This window comes from Notamacropus eugenii, chromosome 6 (assembly GCF_028372415.1).
Source record: "Notamacropus eugenii isolate mMacEug1 chromosome 6, mMacEug1.pri_v2, whole genome shotgun sequence".
Lineage (NCBI taxonomy): Eukaryota > Metazoa > Chordata > Mammalia > Diprotodontia > Macropodidae > Notamacropus > Notamacropus eugenii.
In genome coordinates, this window is record NC_092877.1 from 96,057,036 (window position 1) to 96,078,920 (window position 21,885).

The 21,885-nt window shown below is 35.6% G+C and overlaps 1 protein-coding gene across 1 annotated transcript in view; it reads left to right on the top strand.

The window, feature by feature from the left end:
- The window catches only part of SLC30A9 (solute carrier family 30 member 9), an 88,556-nt gene that overhangs the window by 19,187 nt on the left and 47,484 nt on the right, over positions 1–21,885 (top strand). The window contains exons 3-9 of the mRNA XM_072620606.1: positions 369–431; positions 3,784–3,883; positions 5,899–5,991; positions 6,733–6,815; positions 8,370–8,428; positions 10,701–10,768; positions 20,757–20,859. Coding sequence (XP_072476707.1) covers positions 369–431; positions 3,784–3,883; positions 5,899–5,991; positions 6,733–6,815; positions 8,370–8,428; positions 10,701–10,768; positions 20,757–20,859 — 569 coding nt within the window. The remainder of the gene's footprint in view (positions 1–368; positions 432–3,783; positions 3,884–5,898; positions 5,992–6,732; positions 6,816–8,369; positions 8,429–10,700; positions 10,769–20,756; positions 20,860–21,885) is intronic.

Consider the following 21,885-nt stretch of genomic DNA (forward strand, 5'->3'; position numbering starts at 1 on the left):
CACACCAGTGAAATCTTAGCTCTTTTAGGTTAAATATATACAAAATACATTCGGTTTCCATTTCATTGATATTCTCAATGACTCTGTGACACTTAACTGTTATTTAAGACATTGTACCAGGCAGTGTCAGTGCCAGGGATTTGGCAGAATTTATAATCTAGAAAAGCCATTTGGAAATGCTTTTTTCAACAGCTAGAAAATAGAAGTAACAAGGTAAAACTGACTTGTATTTAACAATAGAGATATTACCATGTCTAACAATATAGGTTATGATGGAATGTTTTAAAACCTGATTCTTGAGTTTGAAAATTTGACAGAAAATAACTATATATCTCTACATGAACATAAATAACTCTTGAAATTTACAGTACCAGATACCAGCCTTGGACTGCAGACCCCACTTATTAAGCAAGAACCTCTCCAAGTAAGAGGTAAATGTATGATTTATTTCTATTTTCTTTTCATATTTTGTGGTTGTTATTAAAAGTTTTCCTTCCTTGCAGTTCATTGGAGATAAAAACACTTAATTATTAACTCTTCTTCCTGATGTCTCTGTTTCTGTTGAGCGCATTGCTGTTCTTGTTGCCCAGGTTCTCAACTTCAGTGTCCTTCTCAAATCTTCATGTTCTTTAAAATCTGCTTCCTCCCTTTCATTACCCTTCCCCTCCCCCCAAGTTTCTTGCATTTTTCTCCTTGTCACTCACTTTTCACTTGTTCTCACTGTAGTTCAGGTCTTACCACTTCTCCCCTGCACTGTAATATTAATTTCTTATTATTTCTTACTATTATAAGGAATTAATTTCTTAGTCTGCATGAGGTCTGTCTACCTCAAGTCTATACGTTTTCTAATCCATCCTCTGCAGAACTGCCAGAGTGGTTACTAAAATACGGTTCTGACTATGTTACTCCCTTGCTCAAAAAGCTGAGGATTGCCTTTGGAATATCTCTGACTTTTAAAATCCTTCACAATTACAGTCCGTCTTTCTTCCTTTATGCAGTCTACAATCCAACCTAACTGGCTTATTTGCTGTTCCTCACATGATAATCTTGTGTCTTGTCTCCATTCCTTTGCACGTGTTTTCCCCATGTTAGAAATGTTCTTTTTCTTTACTGCCTGCTCTTAGAATCACTAGTTTTCTTTAGCTCAGCTCAAGGGCTTCCTCCTATAAGAGTACTTTTTCTAATCCCACCCCTCATCCCAGTATCTATAGCATATTTCCCCTGACTCCCCAATTACCTTGTATTTACTTTTATTTACTTATATCTGTATATGCTGTTTTTTCTCATTAGAATGTATGCCTCTGCTAGGCTGGGTCTGTTACCTTTTTGTCTTTTTATTAGGTAATGTCTAAAATATATTAGGGATTAATAAATACTTGATTAATATATGTGTTTATCAACAATTTCCCTTCTAATCTGAATGAAATATTCTAAGCTACAATATACACCTCTCAGAACAAGAAAAAGTAAAGTGAGCCTCCAATGTCATGCAAGTCATGTATGTTAAAATCCAAAAGACTTTCACAGTTTACTTAAGCAATAAATCTAATATCTGAGTGTCTTTCTGTGGTATATGCTCTAGAGTCTTTGAACTAGAGGAAGAAGATACCAAAAAATTAAAGGAATTATTGCATTTTGGTGAATACCACCACCAGACTTAAAACAAAACAAGATATGTCTGTCTAGCTTACAAAGATGAGTAGAAGGGCTGCCTCATCAGAAACTAGAGAAAAGGAGAGAGGTGGGAAGTAGTGTTAAGGGGTTTTGAGATGAAGAAAAAGAGCAAAGAATCAGCTCCTAGCAAATGAACTGAATTTTTTTTTCTCACAGCAGGGGGAGGGAGGGGGAGTATAATGTGGTTTGAGAAGATTTTTGAATAACTTTTGTAGGGAATGAGGTTAGGGAGTGCTGCCTTGCTGCAGTGAGATGCCAGTTGAGGTTTGAGAACAGTAATTTGTAATGTAACCATTCAGAATGGTTGTGAGACTCCCATCTGTCTTCATCAGCTCCTCAACAGGAACAGGACTGAAGTTTGGCAAGAGAGAAGTAATGATACGATGTGACATAATTGAGTTACTTGAGTAACTGGTAACTGGACTGGAATCTCACATGGAGAGTAGTCTTAAACCTGTGATTCTTGATGTCCTCTACTCTCTTTTCTGCCTCTGTACTTCAGTCCCTGAAAAAGTAGCAGGGGGCTCCTTAGGAATGAAGACCACGCTGTATTTTTATTTCATGGGTTGCCTTGATTAGAGAACTAATCACAAAGTTGCCAAACTACTGGTGATTATTGCCTCTGCATTTAGCAGTGCTGCTCCTTGGAAAGCAAATGCAGTCTGCTTCTTATTTCTGTTGGCTTTTAATTATGTTTTGTTTTTTATTATAAACTTGTTAACCATCACACTCACGAACATTTCATTATAAAAGACAGAAAATGGATTATGTATGAAACTATCAGTTTCTATTACATATTGTTTTAAAGTGACAAAACTGCCTTGCTTGTCTATCTCCTTTTGAACTTCCTTCTGCTCTTTTTTGTGTACTTTTTAAATATTTCAGTGCTACTGTTTTCTTATTTTTTTGGCCTTACTGTCACTGCCCACTAACTTCCCTTGGTAACTCCCTGCCATCAGTTAAACCTTTCCTTTGTGACAGAAAACACATTTGATTGCATCTGAAAATTGTGTACAGTTTTCTCATTCTGTACTTGTCCATTGCTTCCCTGCTAGGAGGTTGAAATAATATTTCATCGTTATGAAATCGTAACTGGTTATTACCTTGATAGGGATTCTTCAGTCTTTCCACAGTGTGTTAATTTAGTCGTATAAATTATTCTCCTGCTTCTTCTCACTTCACTCTGTATTAGTTCATATAAGTGTTTCAGGAACCACTCTGAAAACCTTCTTTGCATGGTAGGACCTGTCAAGCTTGTGCTTGTCTGACACAGCCTTCAGGAACCCAAGGTCATCTTCATGGCACGATAAGGCAATAGAAAAGACTTGAATTGAAGAGCTTGCATTGGGATATATTTGATTAATATAAATATTAACATATTACTTCTCCAGGTGAAACTGCTAATTAATTTTCAGATAATCCTAAAATAAATTATGCTGTATTAGTTTAATATAGATTTGACAGAAACATCTATAACAAGATATGCATTAGAGCAAAGTTGTTTTGATGCTATATATAAGTAAAAGATCACAGATTTCAGAGATAATAAAAGATTGATTTCCCATGAGACTTTTACAGTCTCTCTCCTCCACCAGGTTAGGAGAATTTTTTCTCTTTTTTTGACCCTACATGTAGTACATTAGGAAAAAGTTGTCTATCTTTGAAAGTTATTGGAACATTTAGGTCTATTACACATTACTGTCCAGCTGCATTGTAATAATCCTCAAATGTGTTGTTTTAATTATGTGTACATAATTGATTCTCTTGTGAAATCCTATTCTGCCTCATGACAAGGAGATGACTGAGTTTTCAAAAGCTGTAAGAGGGAAGCACAAGCTCTGACAGGTTTTCCCAAACTGGAAAGACTTCAAGTATGGGAATAGAGATGGGTGATATTTCTGTCACTGAAAAATATAGCTGAATTAGAAGTGCTCATCACCAGAAAACTGGCCACCAGGTAATGGATGTTTGTGGCCATAGCATTTTATGACACCATCCCACAGTGAGGCATGGAGAAATGGTCATTTATTTCCATACTAATGAAATTACAGCCCCCTGTCATTAAGAGATGTATATTTGGTTTGTTTTACTGTTTGCTTTTGGTTTTAGTTAAAGCAGTTCTTAAGAAGAGGGAATATGGACCAAAGTACACCCAGAATAATTTCATCACTGGAGTCAGAGCAATAAATGAATTCTGTCTTAAATCCAGGTACCACAGTTAAATTATTATTGGCGGGCAAGATAACTGTTGATTTATTAATGTATGTTTGTATTTTGGCCAGTGTCTTAACTGTTCATTTGGTCTCCCCAAATGTGAATGAACATTTAGTAGCATTCAAAACTGTTAGATTTGTTGACTTTTCTGTTAAGTTGAAACTCTTCCATTTTAGAAATAATTATACTATATCTCTTTTTTTTTTCCATTCACAAAAACTAAATTCTAACAGGTTGACAATCTCAGTAGAATAGCATAATAGAAATGCAAATAGTTTCACATGTATATTATTAATGAACCTGTCCTAAAGGCTGCAAGATTTTTCAGTTGTATTTGAATGACCCTTAAATGTTACTGCATCTGAGCAAGGTTCAGGTAATTTTTTTCGTAGTTGCAATAACAATAATCGTAGTTAATATTTCTACAGAACCTTTGATTTGCAAAACAGTTTACAAATATCTTATTTTATCCTCACAGCGACCCTGAGAAGAAGGTGTCATTCCCATTTTTCAAATGAGAAAACTGAGATTGTGAGAGTTTTAAGTGACTCACCCCAAGTTACATAGCTAGTTAGTGTCAGAGGCTGGATTTGAACCCAGGGCTTCTGGCTCTAGGTTTAGTGCTGTATTCACTGTTTCTAAAGAGAGAGACAATATGCAGACAGCTATATACATGCAAGTACCTCTGTTATCATGCTCTTAATACTCTGTTTTCCAGACCATTGGCCGTGATTATCATAACCTTAGTATCCATAACCTTATGGGTAGTCCTTATTTCCTAAATAAGTCGATGTATTTCCTTAACTACTTAACTTACAAGGAATAGCTTAGAAATTGGGATTATTACTGCTCATTAGTTAATAAAATTATTAACATCTTTCATTTTTGTAACATTTTATGCTCTTTATAAAGTGTTATTTATGTTTTATCTCTTTTCATCTTTCTTCAAATCCTGGAAGTTGAGTAGAATAGATGTTATCTTTTACAAAGAGAAACAAGCATAACATCCAAACATAGAATGCCTCCTGAATATAAGATATGTTCCCAAAATGAGATCTCTTTGAGAGGAAATAAAAAGTTATATATTGGAAACTATCACTGAGTATTAATCTCACATAAACATGAGGTTTATATAAGACGACTTTAAGAAAAGTATGATTTGCATTTGGTCTGATAATGTAAATAATTTGCCTCAGATGACAAAACTAGAGGATTCCTTCTTATTTTTGACATCTAGTCCAAACCTCTTTGTGCTGGAACAAGAATGTGTTGGGGTTATGGAGAATCATTGTTTACTTGCTTAAATATAGTAACTATCCATGGTCATTGAAATAGAGATGTTTGTGAAATAACCACAGTAACTTGACTTTATGTTTTTTTCCTTACTGCTAAAAATGTCCTTACAATCAGTGAGAAGACTGGTATTTTTGTGATTAGTCATTTTTAGTGGTAATTTTATACAAATACTTAAAATTTTTCATTATTTACTGTAAACAAGACATATTGACTGGCATGGAGGAAGTTTTTTGACAGTTATGAATATATGAAACATTGGAATATTAGTCTCCAGAGCCAGACAAGATGATTGTAAACCTTAATTGAGCTCTCAGTAGAGAGAAGATACTTCAATATTCATTCTCTTTTCTGCTTCTCAAATTTTTCATTCAGGTGCATTTTCATCTCATTTATTATGGCATGTGACTATAGTCAAAATAAAAGTCTTGATATAGGATTTGAGCCTGCACAAGTCACTGTTAAACTCAGCTTGAACTTCATATTTCATTGTGTTTTCATTAGCCATAAACTATATTTAAAAAATTAGTTTTGGTTAGAGTCCTCCTTACTTTTGCTTTTCAGATGAAAATGTCTTCTTTAAATTTATCCTCTAAAGATATGCATATCTATGATCAATGTAATTGATTTTCGGTACTCTAAATAAATATCTTTTTTATTTTGTTAATTACACAACCCTTCTTAGAATAAATCCAGCTTCTTTCTTCTTCCCAACAGTGATCTAGAGCAGTTGCGGAAAATCAGACAAAGAAGTCCCCATGAAGATACTGAATCCTTTACTGTCTTCTTGAGATCAGACGTAGAGGCGAAGTAAGAATATGTTTCTCTTCAAAAAACAAAGAAACACCAACAGATGCTTAATTTGGGCTATGCCTTGCAGTTGACCCCCTGCCAAAGTCTTCAGTGACTCGTTGCACCATGGAGCTGATCCTAGGTTCTTGAAGGCTGTTTTAGAAGAGCACAAGCTCTGGTTGATCTTCCTAATTTGTAAAAGGCCATAAGTACTTGCCTGGCCACAGACTGTCATCCAAGGATCAGCTTAATTTCTTTTGGAGGGTTCTTTATCAGTACTTGTTCTGTTAGGTGACAATTTTTTAAGTTCATGAATACTGCTTGTTAAGACTTTGAGGCACTGTAATCTGTTAGTGGAGAGAGCTCATACACCAGTGCAGTCATGGCTCTTTTGAAGTATTAGAGACTATTGAGAACAATCAGTGAGACAAATTGTAAATGAGAAAAGACAGATTCATAACAAAAAGACCTTTTTTTGGTCATAGAAATATCCTTCTGGTCTTTACATATGAATTTTGATGCCCTAGTGTTCTCATTTAAAATAGTAGTATGACATGACTTAGAAAAAGCTTTTAAGATTCAGGATTGAATTTGTTTTTGTGCTGTAGATTTAGTTTAGGAAAATTCCTTGTGTGCTTTACTTTTCTGAAAGGACATTAATGTATTATTAGATTTTCAAATAGGTTTTTTAACTTTTATATGTGTATAGTAGAAATGTTAGAACTTGGTGAACGTTGATATGTGTGTTTCTGTGTTCAGGGCTTTGGAGGTTTGGGGAAGCCCTGAGGCTCTTGCTAGAGAGAGAAAGCTGCGTAAGGAAGCGGAGAGAGAGTATAGAGAGAGTAAGTATATTCGTTTGGAAGCTGAATTAATATTAAAGAATCTTATGAACAGAGACCATGTTTTATGTCTTTTGTAGAAAAGCATTATATACTTGACATAGAAAACTTACATATTGTTACTTTTTGAGTAGTTGATAGTGATTCAGCGTTAGAATCACTCATTTTCATATAAATATAATCTTAGCTTTTTACAGGTGAAGAAACCAAAATGTTTGGTTTTAATAATTTTTTCAAAGCAAATCTGTGCTCCTATCTTTGTAATAATAGTAATGGTAGAATAAATGTAGCTGTCACTTTCTTAGAGGAAGACTGTCATTTGGGGAACTAAAAATACAATTCCCAAGAACAACATTGCAGCATAAATTTTTCCCTAGTCCTGGGAAATGTTTTCCATAAGATCTTTTTTGTTTTTATTCACCAAGAGATCTTTTAGTAACCATTTAGAAAGTATTACTCTCAAGACAAAATTAGTATGCTGTAGTTAATTCTCATCCAGTTGCATATGCATAATATTGTATAGTCTTTAGAACTAGAGGCGAGTGTCTTCAATTTTAGTTGATTCTCCAAAATGAACAGTGCAATTTATGATTTGTCTTATACTCATTATAAAAGTTTACTCTTATATTTCATAATTAACTTTTTAAATTGCCTGGTTTTTTTCTTGTGTTTGTGAAGATAGTGAAAAATCAATGAGCTAGGTATTTTAAATATTTTCTCTTTTCTTCTCGTTGGAGACTTGGCTAGTAAACAAGCCAAAGGAACAGTGTAATATGGTTTGTAATTATACAGCAGAGAAATTGCTAAATTCTTAAATGATATTAAAATTACAGTTCTTAAAGTCTTTAAAACATTGAAATAATCCTGTATTGTAAAAAAGTTAAAATTATAGTTCAGTATGAAAGCATGCTGTCAGTGTGTATCTCTTGATACCTTTGTGTCACTTATTGCACTTATATTTTGATTTTTAATATGTTCAGAAAATTTAGCCAACATTTATTATGTGCCTGTTGTAAGGTCCAATTTCTGCTCCAGAGAAGTTTATGGTACAGTATAGGAGAGGTGAGATGTGCACAACCATTATATAAATAGGTTCACATGAGGCGTGCAAACAATACTCAGATATTAGCAAAATACCGTGAGAAATCTGAGTTGAGAGAGATCAGTTCTGTTTGAGGTATCAAGGAAGACTTCATAAAGGAGATGGTATTCTTTCTGGGTCTTGAGGGATGGATAGAATTTCATGTAGAGATCTCATCCTTCTTGCTAGATTGTAAGCTCTTCAGAGGTGAAAGACTATGTTCCCTTCAGTGCCCAACTGTGTGTGGGGGTGTGTGTATGCACACACATAATATTTGTGTGTGAATATATATACACATATATAAGGTATTCAGTACTTATTAGATGAATGAATTAATCATTGTTATAATATGTAGTCAATTACTAAGTACTAATTAGCAATTGGAGAAGTGTCTTAAATTGAAAATAACTACTTGTCTAAAATAAATGTGGTGAGAGAATTTGAGAGGAAAATTTATTTTGTAATTTTTTTCATAGGGTTGTTTAGGAATCAAAAGGTGTTACAAGAATATAAAGACTTCCTAGGACATACAAAGGTAAACAGTTTTTCATTGTGATGTAAATTTGTTACATATAGAAAAGTCTTGTCATTAATTTAATTTGCCCCCAAAATATGAAATTCCATTGTGTTAGAAGGAGCCAAAACAGAAGTAAGACCACATTTCTCTTTAGCAAATTAGTAAGTGATCAGAAGTGCTATGAATCTAGTTGAGGAAAGGGGCAGAGGATCCAGTACACACAACTCTTTTTACTTACTTTTTTTAAAAAAATGAATGCTTTGGGGTTATTAGACTCCTCTCCTCTTCCAATGGAAAATATGTTGCTGAATTTTAAACTGGAGATCTCTAAATATGTTTAACTCAGAGCTCTTTTTCTAACTTTTAGTACATTCAGTCTACCATCAAGTCTCTAATTGATAAAAAAGCATTTGTTATATATTATTGCTTTTCCAAAGAAATCATTGTAATTATATTGACTAAGCTCCATTAGTACAGTAGAAGTCATTTTGTTGTGTAGAACCCTTTTTATAATTTTTTTTTTGGTGGGAATCTAGTACGTGTTCCTGAGCTCATACCCTGTTTTATCACTTTTGTCAGTTTGGTATTCCATCTGTTGGATGGGGTGGTGTATGAAGAATCTTTATGAGGGGTGGTGTATGAAGAATCTTTATGAGGTGTGGATACTTCTTGGAGCTAGAAGCAGTAGATTTTATGTATTGGAAAAAATCACTGGATTGGAGTCTTGACACTGACACCAACTGAATTTGTTGTGTTGAGCCTCAGTTTCTTTATATGTAAAATGGGCAGGTTAATACTGCCTACTTCATACAGTTGTTAAGAAAGGCCTTTGTTATCCTTGAAGCATTATAGAGATGAGTTGCTGTTGCCTATCCATCGCTACATAAACCTCTCCCTGGGATCTTTTGTGGCCTATGAGAAGAATAGTCAGGAACAAGATGGGGTGGCAGCAGTAACCTTGGCAGTGAACTAAAGCTTACTGGAAGGGAGAGCCACTGTATGCCTTTTTCTGAGGCCTTTTTCATTGTCTCCATTCCACTGCTCTTGAGGAATGGGCAGGTTGATCAGATTGGAATCTAGCATCCATGTAAGGTTGTAGTTACTAAAGAAATAAGAAGTGCATTAGATAATTTGACCTTAGCAGACAAATTTAAAACAGCTGATACAGAAAAACATCCTAAAGCACAGGTATCATTACGGAGATACAAGACAATTTAAGGGCTTTATTGACCTACAAACTATAAAGTGAATGCTCTTTAAATTATAGGAAAATTGCCTTATTAGTTATGGAATCATTGTTATTATCATTGCATATGTTTACAGAGCATCTATCTTAAAAGGTATCTAGCTTCTTGCCACTGACTAGTTGGTAGGGATTGTACTTGAGGTCCCTTTTAGAATTCTGTTTTCACTTTCTTAATCTTTGGGTTGTTGTTGAGTTGTTCCAGTTGTGTCCTGCTTTCCATGACCCCATTTGGAGTTTTCTTGGCAGAGATATTGGAGTGGTTTGTAATTTCCTTCTCCAACTCATTTTTACAGATGAGGAAACAGGCAAACAAGGTTAAGTGACTTGCCAAGGGTCTCTTCCTGACTCCAGGCTTGGTACTCTATCCACTATGCCACCTTGCCTCCCTGATCCTTGGGTACCTCCTACCTTCTCATGATGTGGGAGGAGAATGATACAAGGAAATCAAACCTCCCAGTGCATTTCCAGCCTTTGAAAAGACCCAGAGGATTAAATAAAGTTGTAACATTGAATTGTTCTTCACCTGGGTGGGCCAATGGTACATAAACACTAAACTGGAAACTTAAGTGTAAAGGAAATCTTAAATATGTTTTTATCACTTGATTGCTGCCTTTTGGTGTTTTCATCAGCATACATGAGAAAACTTCTCTTAGAGTAGTTTTTTCTTATGAATGCAACATTTTTCAGGAACTTGAAAAGTTGTTGAGTAAAGGAAGGATGTTTTAAATTATCTAGATTTCATTAACTTTGTCAGTTTTCTGTAGCTTTTGTTGAATCATTCTTTTTTAAAAAGTAAATCTTCTTTAGGATGAGTTGAAAAATTTTCAAGATGTCTATGGACCAGGATTCATTTGCTTAGTTTCGTCTCCATTATTTTAAGATGAAGATATTAGAGAAAGTGAGGTAAAGAAAATTATGCAAATAAGTATGTCAGATGTAGAGTATCTTGGCTTCATCATTATGAATTAAATGAAGATTTTTTTTTGGAGTCTTAAAGTTGTAACTGTTTATGTTTACAATTTGTCTAATTGCGTTCTTTTCCAGCCACGGCCTAGAAAAGTATCTGTGTTTCTTAAAGGACCAGGAAAAGTGGTGATGGTTGCTATTTGTATGTAAGTTTGAAAAAGTAAACCTTTTAAAACTAAACTCTGTATTATTTTGAACCTGTACATCCCAGCCCTGAATATATAGTTTGCCACTTGGTAATTAGAAAAGAAGTTATTTTTTCCCGTATTTATTTTAAAAGGAAGTTGATTTGATTGTAATTACGAGTATGGAGTATGTGACTCTGTATATATGTGTATATTGTTGTGGGATACTACCTGACTATATGCTTTCTTAACTATTTATTAAAGATGATGTAGAAATTAATTTTCACTCTCTTCATATATTGTATTGCTAAGGTAATTAAGAGTATTATTGTTAATTGATGATGAGGGGTAGAATATCTGTGTATGTATTGTATTTATGGGTAATATTTTTCCTGCTTACTATGGAAGTAGGTGGACAGTTTACACATCTTATATTTTCAGTCCTTTTCTTTTATCTTCCCTTTCCTGTTATCACCATTTGCGCTGATCATTGATACCCTCAAAAGAGGATATGAGGGCTAGGAGAGTTCAAGGATGATTCTCAGACAATGGGCAGTTAAATTAAATGTTGTCATATTTGGGTTTTTTTTAATGTTTAAATTAACAGAAGATTTTCATAGTTCTGTCAGATAGCTTGATTAGAATTGAGGTAGAGGGCAAGAAAGGGAATTGAGATCATTTCCTTACCCACTGTTACACGACTTCCTTTTTTCTTTCTCCACTAGGCAGAAACTAGCCAGGAACTTTAGTTTTTGGGGAGTGAGGCAAGTAGAAAAGGATAGTGGGATCAATACTCTTTACTGATTTTCATTCAGAAGTACAGAGAATGTAATTATGTCAGTTAAAGAACAGGAGTACTATGTCTTTCCTGTATAGCACTCCTTTCTACCCCCTTTAGACTACTCAGATGAATCTGTGCTGTCAACAATTTGAATGTTCTCTTCATTGATGCCAATGGCAACTTATCACCTCTCCATTCTGTGCTGTTCTTAGCCATGTCCTTTCCTAAGTTTTCCAAAGGAAATCTGCCAATGTGCCAGGGGCCTTCCATAATTTTACTTGTTATCACAAAGATGTAAGGAGAGTGCTTGGACCCTCAGTTATCCCTCACTTTTATCTTATGAGTAGCCCATCTTTTTAAGTAATACATTTCTTTGATGACTTTCTTTACTTTGGTTCTTTATAGTTTTTTAGTTGTCATGTGCTGTAGCTTGCACACCCAACATGTGCTTCTCCATTGATTCTAAATTTTTACTTCTTTGTAGACTGAAGTATTCTATATCAATTGTACAGTATAAGTGGTAGGATATTCCTATTAAAACATGAGCTTTTGTTTAAGCGAGGAGCTTGTGATCATTAAAGGAGCCTTGCAATTTTCTGGAGGCAGTCTAGCCTGTTTTCTACTGTCAGTTTAATTAAGGGCTCAATTTTCCATTCTCAGAGTTTATAGATATAGAGACTGATGGATGATATAATGCTATAGATAGATATAGGTACAGATTGATGTGTTCTCTATATTGTCCATCTGATCTGCGTGCCATAATTTTCATGATAGGCAATTTAAAAAATTTATTTTTAGTTTTAAACATTCATTTCCACAAGATTTTGAGTTCCAAATTTTCTCCCCATCTCTCTCCTCCCGCCACCCCAAGACACCATGCATTCTGATTACCCCTTTCCCCAATATGCCCTCCCTTCTACCATACCCCTCCTTTCCCTTATCCCTATCTTTTCTGTTTCTTATAGGGCAAGATAGATTTCTATATCCTGTTACCTGTATTTCTTATTTCCTGTTTGTATGCAAAAACAATTCTCAACATTTATTCCTAAAACTTTGAGTTCCAGCTTCTTTCCCTTCCTCCCTCCCCACCCTTCCTCACTGAGAAGGCAAGCAATTCAATATAGGCTATAAATGTGTAGTTATGCAAAAGACTTCCATGATGGTCATGTTGTAAAAGACTAACTATATTTCTCTCCATCCTATCCTGCCCTCCGTTTATTCTATTCTCTCTTTTGACCTTGTCCCTCCCCAAAAGTGTTTACTTCTAATTACTCCCTCCTCCCATTTGCCCTCCTTTCTATCATCCCCCTGCACACCCCACTTAACCCCTTCTCCTCTACTTTCTTGTAGTGTAAGATAGACTTTCATATCAAATGGAGTGTGCGTATTATTCCCTCCTTAAGCTAAATTTGATGAGAGTAAGCTTCACTTTGTCCCTCTCTCACCTCCCCACTTTTCTGCTCCATTGAAAAAGCTTTTTCTTGCCCTCTTTTATGAGAGATCATTTGCCCCATTCCATTTCTCCCTTTCTCCTCTCAATATATTCCTCTCTCCCCCCCTTAATTTTATTTTTTTAGGTATCATCTCTTCCTATTCAACTCATCCTGTGCCCTCTGTCTATATCCCTCCAACTACCCAAATACTGAGAAAAGTTTCAAGAGTTACAAAAATTATCTTTCCATGTAAGAATGCTTGAAAGTCCTGTATTTCATTGAATGACCGTTTTTTTCCCATTAAGTACTATACTCAGTTTTTCTGGGTGAGTGATTCTTGGTTTTAACCCTAGTTTCTTTGACTTCTGGAATATCATATTCCAAGCCCTGCAATTCCTTTAAGTAGAAGCTGCTAGATCTTGTGTTATCCTGATTGTATTTCCACCATACTTGAATTGTTTCTTTCTGACTTATTGCAATATTTTCTCCTTGACCTGGAGAATTTGGCTACAATATTCCTAGGAGTTTTTCTTTTCGAATCTCTTTCAGGAGGTGATCGGTGGATTCTTTCAATATTTATTTTACCCTCTGGTTCTAGAATATCAGGGTGCTTTTCCTTGATAATTTCATGAAAGATGATGTCTAGGCTCTTTTTTTGATCATGGCTTTCAGGTAATCCCATAATTTTTAAATTGTCTCTCCTGATTATGTTTTCCAGGTCAGTTGTTTTTCCAGGGAGATATTTCACATTGTCTTCTATTTTTTCATTCTTTGGGTTTTGTTTTGTAATTTCTTGGTTTCTCATAAAGTCATTAGCTTCCATCTGCTCCATTCTAATTTTTAGAGAACTAATTTCTTCAGTGAGCTTTTGAATCTCTCTTTCCATTTGGCCAATTCCACTTTTTAAAACATTTTTCTCCTCATTGGCTTTTTGATCCTTTTTTGCCATTTATGTTAGTCTATTTTCAGAGGTGTTACTTTCTTCAGGAGTTTTTTGGGTCTCCTTTAGCAAGCTGTTGACTTCCTTTTCCTGATTTTCTTGCATTGCTCTCATTTCTCTTCCCAATTTTTCTTCCACCTTTCTTACTTGATTTTCAAAATCCTTTTTGAGCTCTTCCATGGCCTGAGACCATTGCATATTTTTTGGGGAGGTTTTGGATGTAGAAATCTTGACTTTTATGTCTTCCTCTGATGGTATACTTTGTTCTTCCTCATCTGAAAGGATGAAAGAAAATACCTGTTCACCAAGAAAGTAATCTTGTGTAGTCTTATTGTGTTTCCCTTTTTTGAGCATTTTCCCAGCTGGTTACTTGACTTTTGAGTCCTTTGTCAAGTTGAGGGTATACTCTAGGGACCTGTAAGTTCTCAGTTCCTCCACAGTGGCACAGTCAAGGGAGAGAAGTTTACTTCTCTCCTGGCCTGTTCTCTCGTCTCTGAGCAACCACAAGTACTCCTTTCTGCCCAGGATCTGTGAATAGGATTCCCTCTCTAGAGCCTCTATTAGCTCCACCACATGAGTGCTCTTCCTCACCCCAGGATCATTACTCAGGGCTGAGATTCAGATCAACTGCTCGATTTCCCCAGGGACTTTAGGCAGTGGAAAGTAGATGCTGCTGCTGTGGCTGCTGCCGCCCTGGGGCTGGGGACCACGATGGGGACTGGGACTGGGGCCAGAAACTACTCCCCTTTCATCCAGGTGAAAGAGCGTTCTTACTGAAAGCTGTCTTTGAAGCTGTCTTTGGCGTTTGTGGGGTGAGAAAGCTGCTACCTGTGATTCCAGGCCCTGAAGCCAGCTCCAGTCCTGTCTTTGTAGGCTGGGCTGCACTCTGCTGTGAGCCCAGTGTGATAGACCTTTCCTATCAGCCTTCTAGATTGCTGGAAATCTCTTTCACTCTGTCGTTTTGTGGCTTTTGCCACTCTAGCATTTGTTTAGAGTCATTTTTTATAGGTGTTTTATGGGCTGTGGGTGTAGAGCTAGAGCAGGTCCATCCTTCTACTCTGCCATCTTGGCTCTGCCTCCAATAAGCAATTTTCTTTTTATCCACGAAGTTTTTCTTGTGTGAATAGTTAAGCCACTCTTTTAATGGTTATGCATCTTTCTAGGGGATCCTTTGGTACTCCTGGGCCTGGTAGAACCAGCATGATGTCATTTGCACACAGGTGCATCTAGAAGACCTCCTCATTCCTTTTCAACTTACACTCTCAGTTGAATCGCTGCCCTAATGGTAGTAAACATTTTTGGCAAGCATGTATTTCCCCCCTTTTTTTTTTTTATGTTTTAACCATTATTAATAATTGAAGAGTAGTTAGAATGATTATAGCTATGATATCTTTTGAAGAATCCTGTAAGATTTTGTTACATCCATGGGGACACGTTTTTTGGAGGACAGCCTTTAAAGGATCATTTGCTCCACTAAATCAAGTACTTTTAAAGTGAAAACATAAATAAAAAGCACAATAAAAATGGTCAGCAAGCAGTAAGAACAGTGGATCTTATACTTTCTATATATTTTAGTTAGTTTTATGTTGGGAAAGACATGGTTTAATGTGTACTGCCATTTGCAAAAGTTCCCTACTATTACTCAACTGAAAGATATCCTTGATGTGTGTATAGATTATTCTCATAAAGACTTTATGCAGATGGCAAGTAGGTGTATAGGTTTTCTCTTGGTTAGCTCTTTTGGTAGATCTGAAATTTTCATTGTTGTCCTTGTTATCTTGCCTTTCTTCAGATGTCTTTTGATTCCACCCTTCACAGTGCCCTCACATTTGTCTCTCCCCACACAGCTTCATCTATGTACACTTGGTCTAAGGAGTAGGTGCGAACCTATGACCCTGAGGCGACATGTGATCCACTAGGTCCTCAAGTACTGCCTTTCGACTGAATCCAAATGTCACAGAATAAATCCCTTCAATTAAAGGATTTGTCACTCAAATAAAAACAATCACTTTAATCCAACCATTTTTCCTGCCTTTTCTCTCTCCTGCCATTTCTACCTCTTCTTTAAGTACGTCAGGCACTGCACAGTGAAGCCCAATGTGATGATTTCACTAATCTTGATGGTAAAACAGCTCATTATAAAAAAAAAATCTTAATAGATATCATCATTCTTACTTGTTTGTCAGCTGTTCCACTTCTAGCCTTAGATGTCCTCAAGAGAACTACTTAGTAGGTTCTGTTGATAAGCTTTAAAACTAGGTTTAACCTCCACTACTTCTCTTTGTTTTATGTAACAGTGTGGCTCATAATCTTCCACCGTCCTGCTCTGTAAGATTTTCAAAATGAGTTTGTAGTTGAAGGCATTGTTACTTTTGGCTTTCATGTTTATCCACTTGAGAAGTAAGTCAAGCGTTTGTTGCCAAGATTGATTTTGGGGCTGTTGTCTCCTAATGCTAGTAATGTTTTGCACTGATTAAGCTATGTGAAGCAACTTGGACTCAAGAAGTCAGTTTGGAGTTGTTTAAATAGTTTAATTTAAAAATTGTTCTCATTTCTATTATTTTATTTTGTTACCAGTTTTGATCTTTGCATAAATTGGCAATCTGACAGTATATGGACAGTTGATTTAGGAATGACTCGTGAACTTCAATAATATATTGTTTCTTATTTATTAAAATATCAATTTCAGTTTTTTAAAATGTTACTTGGTGCTCATTGTGTCTAGCACCTTCTGATTATTTTTTTTCTGAAGAAAGAATTCACAATGTACAAATTTTTGGTTCCTTATTAATACATATTTTCCAAAATATTTATTCCTGTCTTTGCCTCTTACCACTTTTGTGTTAAAGTTACTGAGTATCAAAGTAGATGTTGATTTACTTTGTATTTCTTGATACATTTTTATCTGTTTCATCTTCTACCACAGATATTGGTGTATAGGTTTTAATTATTTTCATGGTAGTATTTTCACGAATATTTATTTTCCCCATGCATGGGACTACTATGACTTGATTTTCCTTTACTTCAGAGAAAGATTTGTAATTTTATTGGTGTGGATACTCACTCCCCTGAAGTAGGTAATACCTCTTCCACAGTATCTCAACCTTTATGATTCTTACTCATATTATCCCATACATACCCCACAAAGGAGGAATCCAGTATATTAAAAGATCTTACTTTTGTTCCTTTAGTATATATTGGGGGTTCCAGTGAGGTTGTTTGTTACCTCATTAAGCAGTCCATTCTTTCACTTGTCATACATGATCTCAATCTCTTTTATATCACTTGTCACTAATAAGTTATTGGAAGCAAGCTGTGCACCCTTTTCCTGATGTTTAGATTGTTACATATTTCCTTATATTTAGATTGTTAGTTTTCTGGAGTCAGTGTAATCCATTTTTTTTCTTTTTTTATGTTTTATTTTTCCCCAATTACATGTAAATACAGTTTTTAACATTAAAAACTATTTGAGTTCCAAATTTGCTCCCTCTTTCTTTTTCCTCCCCCCGCACTGAGAAGGCAAGCAGTTATACATGTGCAGTCATGCAAAACATTTCTGAATTAATCATGTTGTGAAAGAAAACACAGACCAAAAAAAATCAACCAAGAAAAATGAAGTTAAAAAAAGTATGTTTTGATCTGCATTCAGACTCAGTTCTCTTTGGATATGAATAGCATTTTTCATCATAAATCCTTCAAAATTGTCTTATATCTACAAATATTTATAATGGGCACTGGAGCATATGAGATGACCATATATATCATGAATTGATGTTGCTTGTTGCCTTTAGACACATGATAAAATAATTTTCACCAACTCCTTTATTTTGATTCTCTAAGTAAAACCAGTGAACCAGTAAGCTGTGAATCTTAATTCTGGTTTTGTTTATAGTGAGAATACTGTGGATCATCAGATCCGTTTCCACTGCTAGCATGCCTACCTGTTTGTCATTGGACAAAGGTTTCACTTTTTAAAAAAAATTAAATTAAAAAATTTTTGCTTTTTTTTTTTTTTTTAACTATGCTTTAATCTGCATTCAAATTCCATAGTTCTTTCTCTGGATATGGATAGTGTTTTCCATTATGAGTCTTTTAGAATTGTCTTAGATCATTGCATTGCTCAGAAGAGCTAAGTACTAACAAAGTCGGTCACCACACAGTGTTGCTGTTACTGTGTACCATGTTCTGGTTCTACTCACTTCACTCAGCGTCAGTTCATGCAAGTCTTTCCAGCTGTTCACCTTGTCTTGTAACACAATAGTATTCCATTACATTCATGTACCACAACTTGTTCAGCCATTTCTGAATTGATGCATTTCTTCCTCAATTTCCAGTTCTCTGTCACCACAAAAAGAGCTGCTTTAAATATTTTTTACGTGTGGGTCCTTTTCCCTTTCTAACGATCTCTTTGGGATACGGCCCTAGCAGTGCTATTGCTGGATCAAAATATATGCACAAAGAGTGTGCACATAGTTCCAAATTTTTCTCCAGAATGATTGAATCAATTTACAACTCCACCAACAATGCATTAGTGTTCCAATTTTTTAACACTTCTCCAACATTTATCATTTTTTGTCTTGTTAGCCAGTATGATAAGTATAATGTGGTACCTCAGAATTGTTTTGATTTGCATTTCCCTATTCAATAGTGATTTAAAGCATTTTTTCATATGACTATAGATAGCTTTAATTTCTTCATCTGAAAACTGCTTGTTCATAAAAGATGTCACATTTAGAAATGTACCATCTGCTAAGTTATAGTTAATAGATAGTCTAAGAATTTACTTTGTGATTCTTAGCCCCTTCTGTTCCCTTTTCTGCCATTTTTCCAGAATCATTGCAGAAGCAGAGAAGGCTGCTCAGGATTGGGGGCAATTTGCATTTTCTTTTGTTTTGTGACTTGCTGTGGCCAACATGATTGCTTACTGGTGATGATCTCGGTGTACTAGGCTTGTTCTCAGAAAGCATACTTATTCTGTTACAAGGACCTTACTTGACTTAGCTTTTGGAACTTAGGTTAATTAATCTCCCTGCCATGATGTTGAGGCATCAGAACAGAACTTTTTGAAGGACCTAATTATATAATAAAGTTTTGCTGTGATTTCTTTTACCAAGTCAACTTAAGATCTCTGATATTTGTGTCTTCCACCATCATTCCCAGCCATTCTTCTTTGTTTTTTCCCCTGGGAAATTAACTAAAATTCTCCTAATTCGGTTATCCTAACTCTATCTCGGAGATACCCTGATCTTATCGTTCCCACAAACGTATCTTCAAGTGGTTCTGAGGGTTTACTTCCTCCATGGAATGTTTGCCCAGATAATGAGAGGTAGTAGCGTCTTACAAGGAATAAATCAGAAAGTCTTATGCCTGAGGCCTAGTCCATAATAATGATTATATTAATAATAATATTTAGCATTTACATAGTTCTTTAGGAATTTTAAAGCACTTTACATATATTCTTTCATTTGATCCTCACAACCACCATGTGAAATAGGACTATTATCCCCATTTTGGAGATGAGGAAACTGAGGTAGGCAAAAGGTAAGTGACTTGTGTCCAGGGTCACATAGATTTGAACTCAGGCCTTCTTGACTTCAAGTCCCATACTTTCTCCATTGCACCTCCTAAGAGCCTAGTTCATGGAGGCATACATGGACAACCTTAGTGGAGATTGGTTTATAAAGAAGCTACTATGGGACAGTAGTATTAAGAGTATGAAGGAAATAACTTGTTCAACCTCCTTTTTATAGATCAGGCAACTCAGGCTTAGAGAGGTAAGTGATTGGCCCAGAGTCATACAACCACTAAGGGCCAAAGTTGGGATTCACACCCTGGTCCTCTGATTCCAAATCCAGTGTGCTTTCCATTGTACACTCTGGCTCTTTGTAGAGCAAAGACCGACCAGAGACCCCATGGGGGATAAAGTTGGTGGAGGACTCAACTCTATCTTGACCCATCTCCAAATCCTAGGATACTCCAGAGCCACTTAGAAGATCTGGAGCTACCTACAGACATGAATGTAGATGTATAAAGACATGGTCTCTGAAATTAGTATTGGGAACTGTGACTCCATTTGGGGTTTTCTTGGCAGAGGTACTAAGAGTCATTTGCTGTTTGCTTCTTCTAGCTTATTGTACAGAGGAGGAAACCAAAGCAAACAGGGTTAAGTGACTTGCCCAGGGTCACGCAGCTAGTAAATGTCTGAGACCAAATTTGAATTTAGAAAGATGAGTCTTATGACTCCAGGCCTGTCACTCTGTCCACTGCACCACCTAGCTGCCCCAACAGGACATTGGTTATTTCCAAATAACAAGACCTCATTCTTAGACCCATCCAAGCATTTGACTTCTTCCTGACCTATCTGTGATGCTACTCTGAGGCCACGGCCCAAGAACCTTCCTTGATTTGCTTCAGACCTGTCTTCCACCTTCTAACCAAAACCTCCAGCTTTTGTTATCTGCAGCATACCTAGTTCTTTCTTTTTCTGGTTCAGATGATTCCTTTGCTTAAGGTATATCTTCATTGTGACATTTTATGAACTCTGGAACACCTCACTTTTTCCCAGATGAAATCCCATATTCATTCAGATCCACTTTCCCCTACCTCACAGTACTTTCCATTTAACCATATTTTGTCTAGGCATACAGCTCTATAGCACACAGAATGGTTTCATATAGTAAGCATCCTTAATTTGTGTGTTTAAGTGATCTGGAAATCATATTTTTAATAAGTAGCAAATTCTTATTTCATTTACTCCATGTGAGACATTAGCTTAGAGTTATATTTGGCTTATTTACATCTTTTGATGAAAATTTTACTAATACCATTACAACTAGTGTTTTTTTTCTGTCCTAGAAATGGCTTGAACTTTTTCTTTAAATTACTTGCTTGGATTTATACGGGTTCTGCAAGTATGTTCTCAGAAGCTGTACATTCATTATCTGATACTTGCAACCAGGTGAGAGGTTTTAGACATTGTTAATAAAACAGACTTTTCCTAGGTTTTATATTGAATACTGAAACATTTGCAGAAGAGGTGGTTTCTTGAGTTGGATGGTGGGATGGATTGAAAAGTACATTAACCTTGACCCAGTGACAGAAGGGAAGAGAGTGAATTAGAGTTGCTAAGGTTGATTTTATAGTTCTGCCATGGTCCATAGCCTTCTAAAGTACTTTTAAGAGAAGTCCCAGAGGAGCTCTCCAGCAGGAATGAAAAGGGCCACCCTATGCTGCAGTGATCTCTCTGCCACTTTAAATATTGACACAGAGCCTGTCTTTTAGAGATTTAGAAAATATAATTGCACATAATTAATGAATTCACATGTATGAAAAATGTTGAGCTTGTAATTTGAACCGTCTCTATCTCTACTTTTATAATAATGTAGACAGAGAAGAATGGTTCTTGGGAAAAGAAAAATATATGTATTAAAATTTATCCTTCTGACTTGGTTGCATTTAAACTTATGTACCTCAGACCCCAAAAGTAAAGTGCCTATTTATCTTTAGGTATTAAACATAACTTTTCTTCACAGGTGTACAATTTCAAATGATCAGATAACTGAAAATTTTTCCATTTGTATTTTTGTAAAGCACTTTGAGATTCACAAAATATTGGCTTCATGACAACCTTGTGAGGAAGGTAGTGTAAATATTAGCAACATTTTATTGACTTTGAAATTTCTAGGAAGATACTTTTCAAAAGAAAAATATACATTCTCAGTTCAGAATTAAATTTCACAGCTGACCTAATTAAGTTCATTATTAATTATAGTTCATTGATAAAGAGGAGAAAAGTGAGGCTCTTGCCATGTGGATGAGTTGGCTTATTTTCTGGAATTTCATACTTTTTTTCATTTCCCATATGCAGTTAAGTAGCTATATACTCATATAGCTCTGTGATGGGCTCTGATGGAGATACTCAGAGTCCTCATGCTGCTAGTCTCCATGGAGCTTATGCTCTAGTTGAAAGGATAAGACAAACACT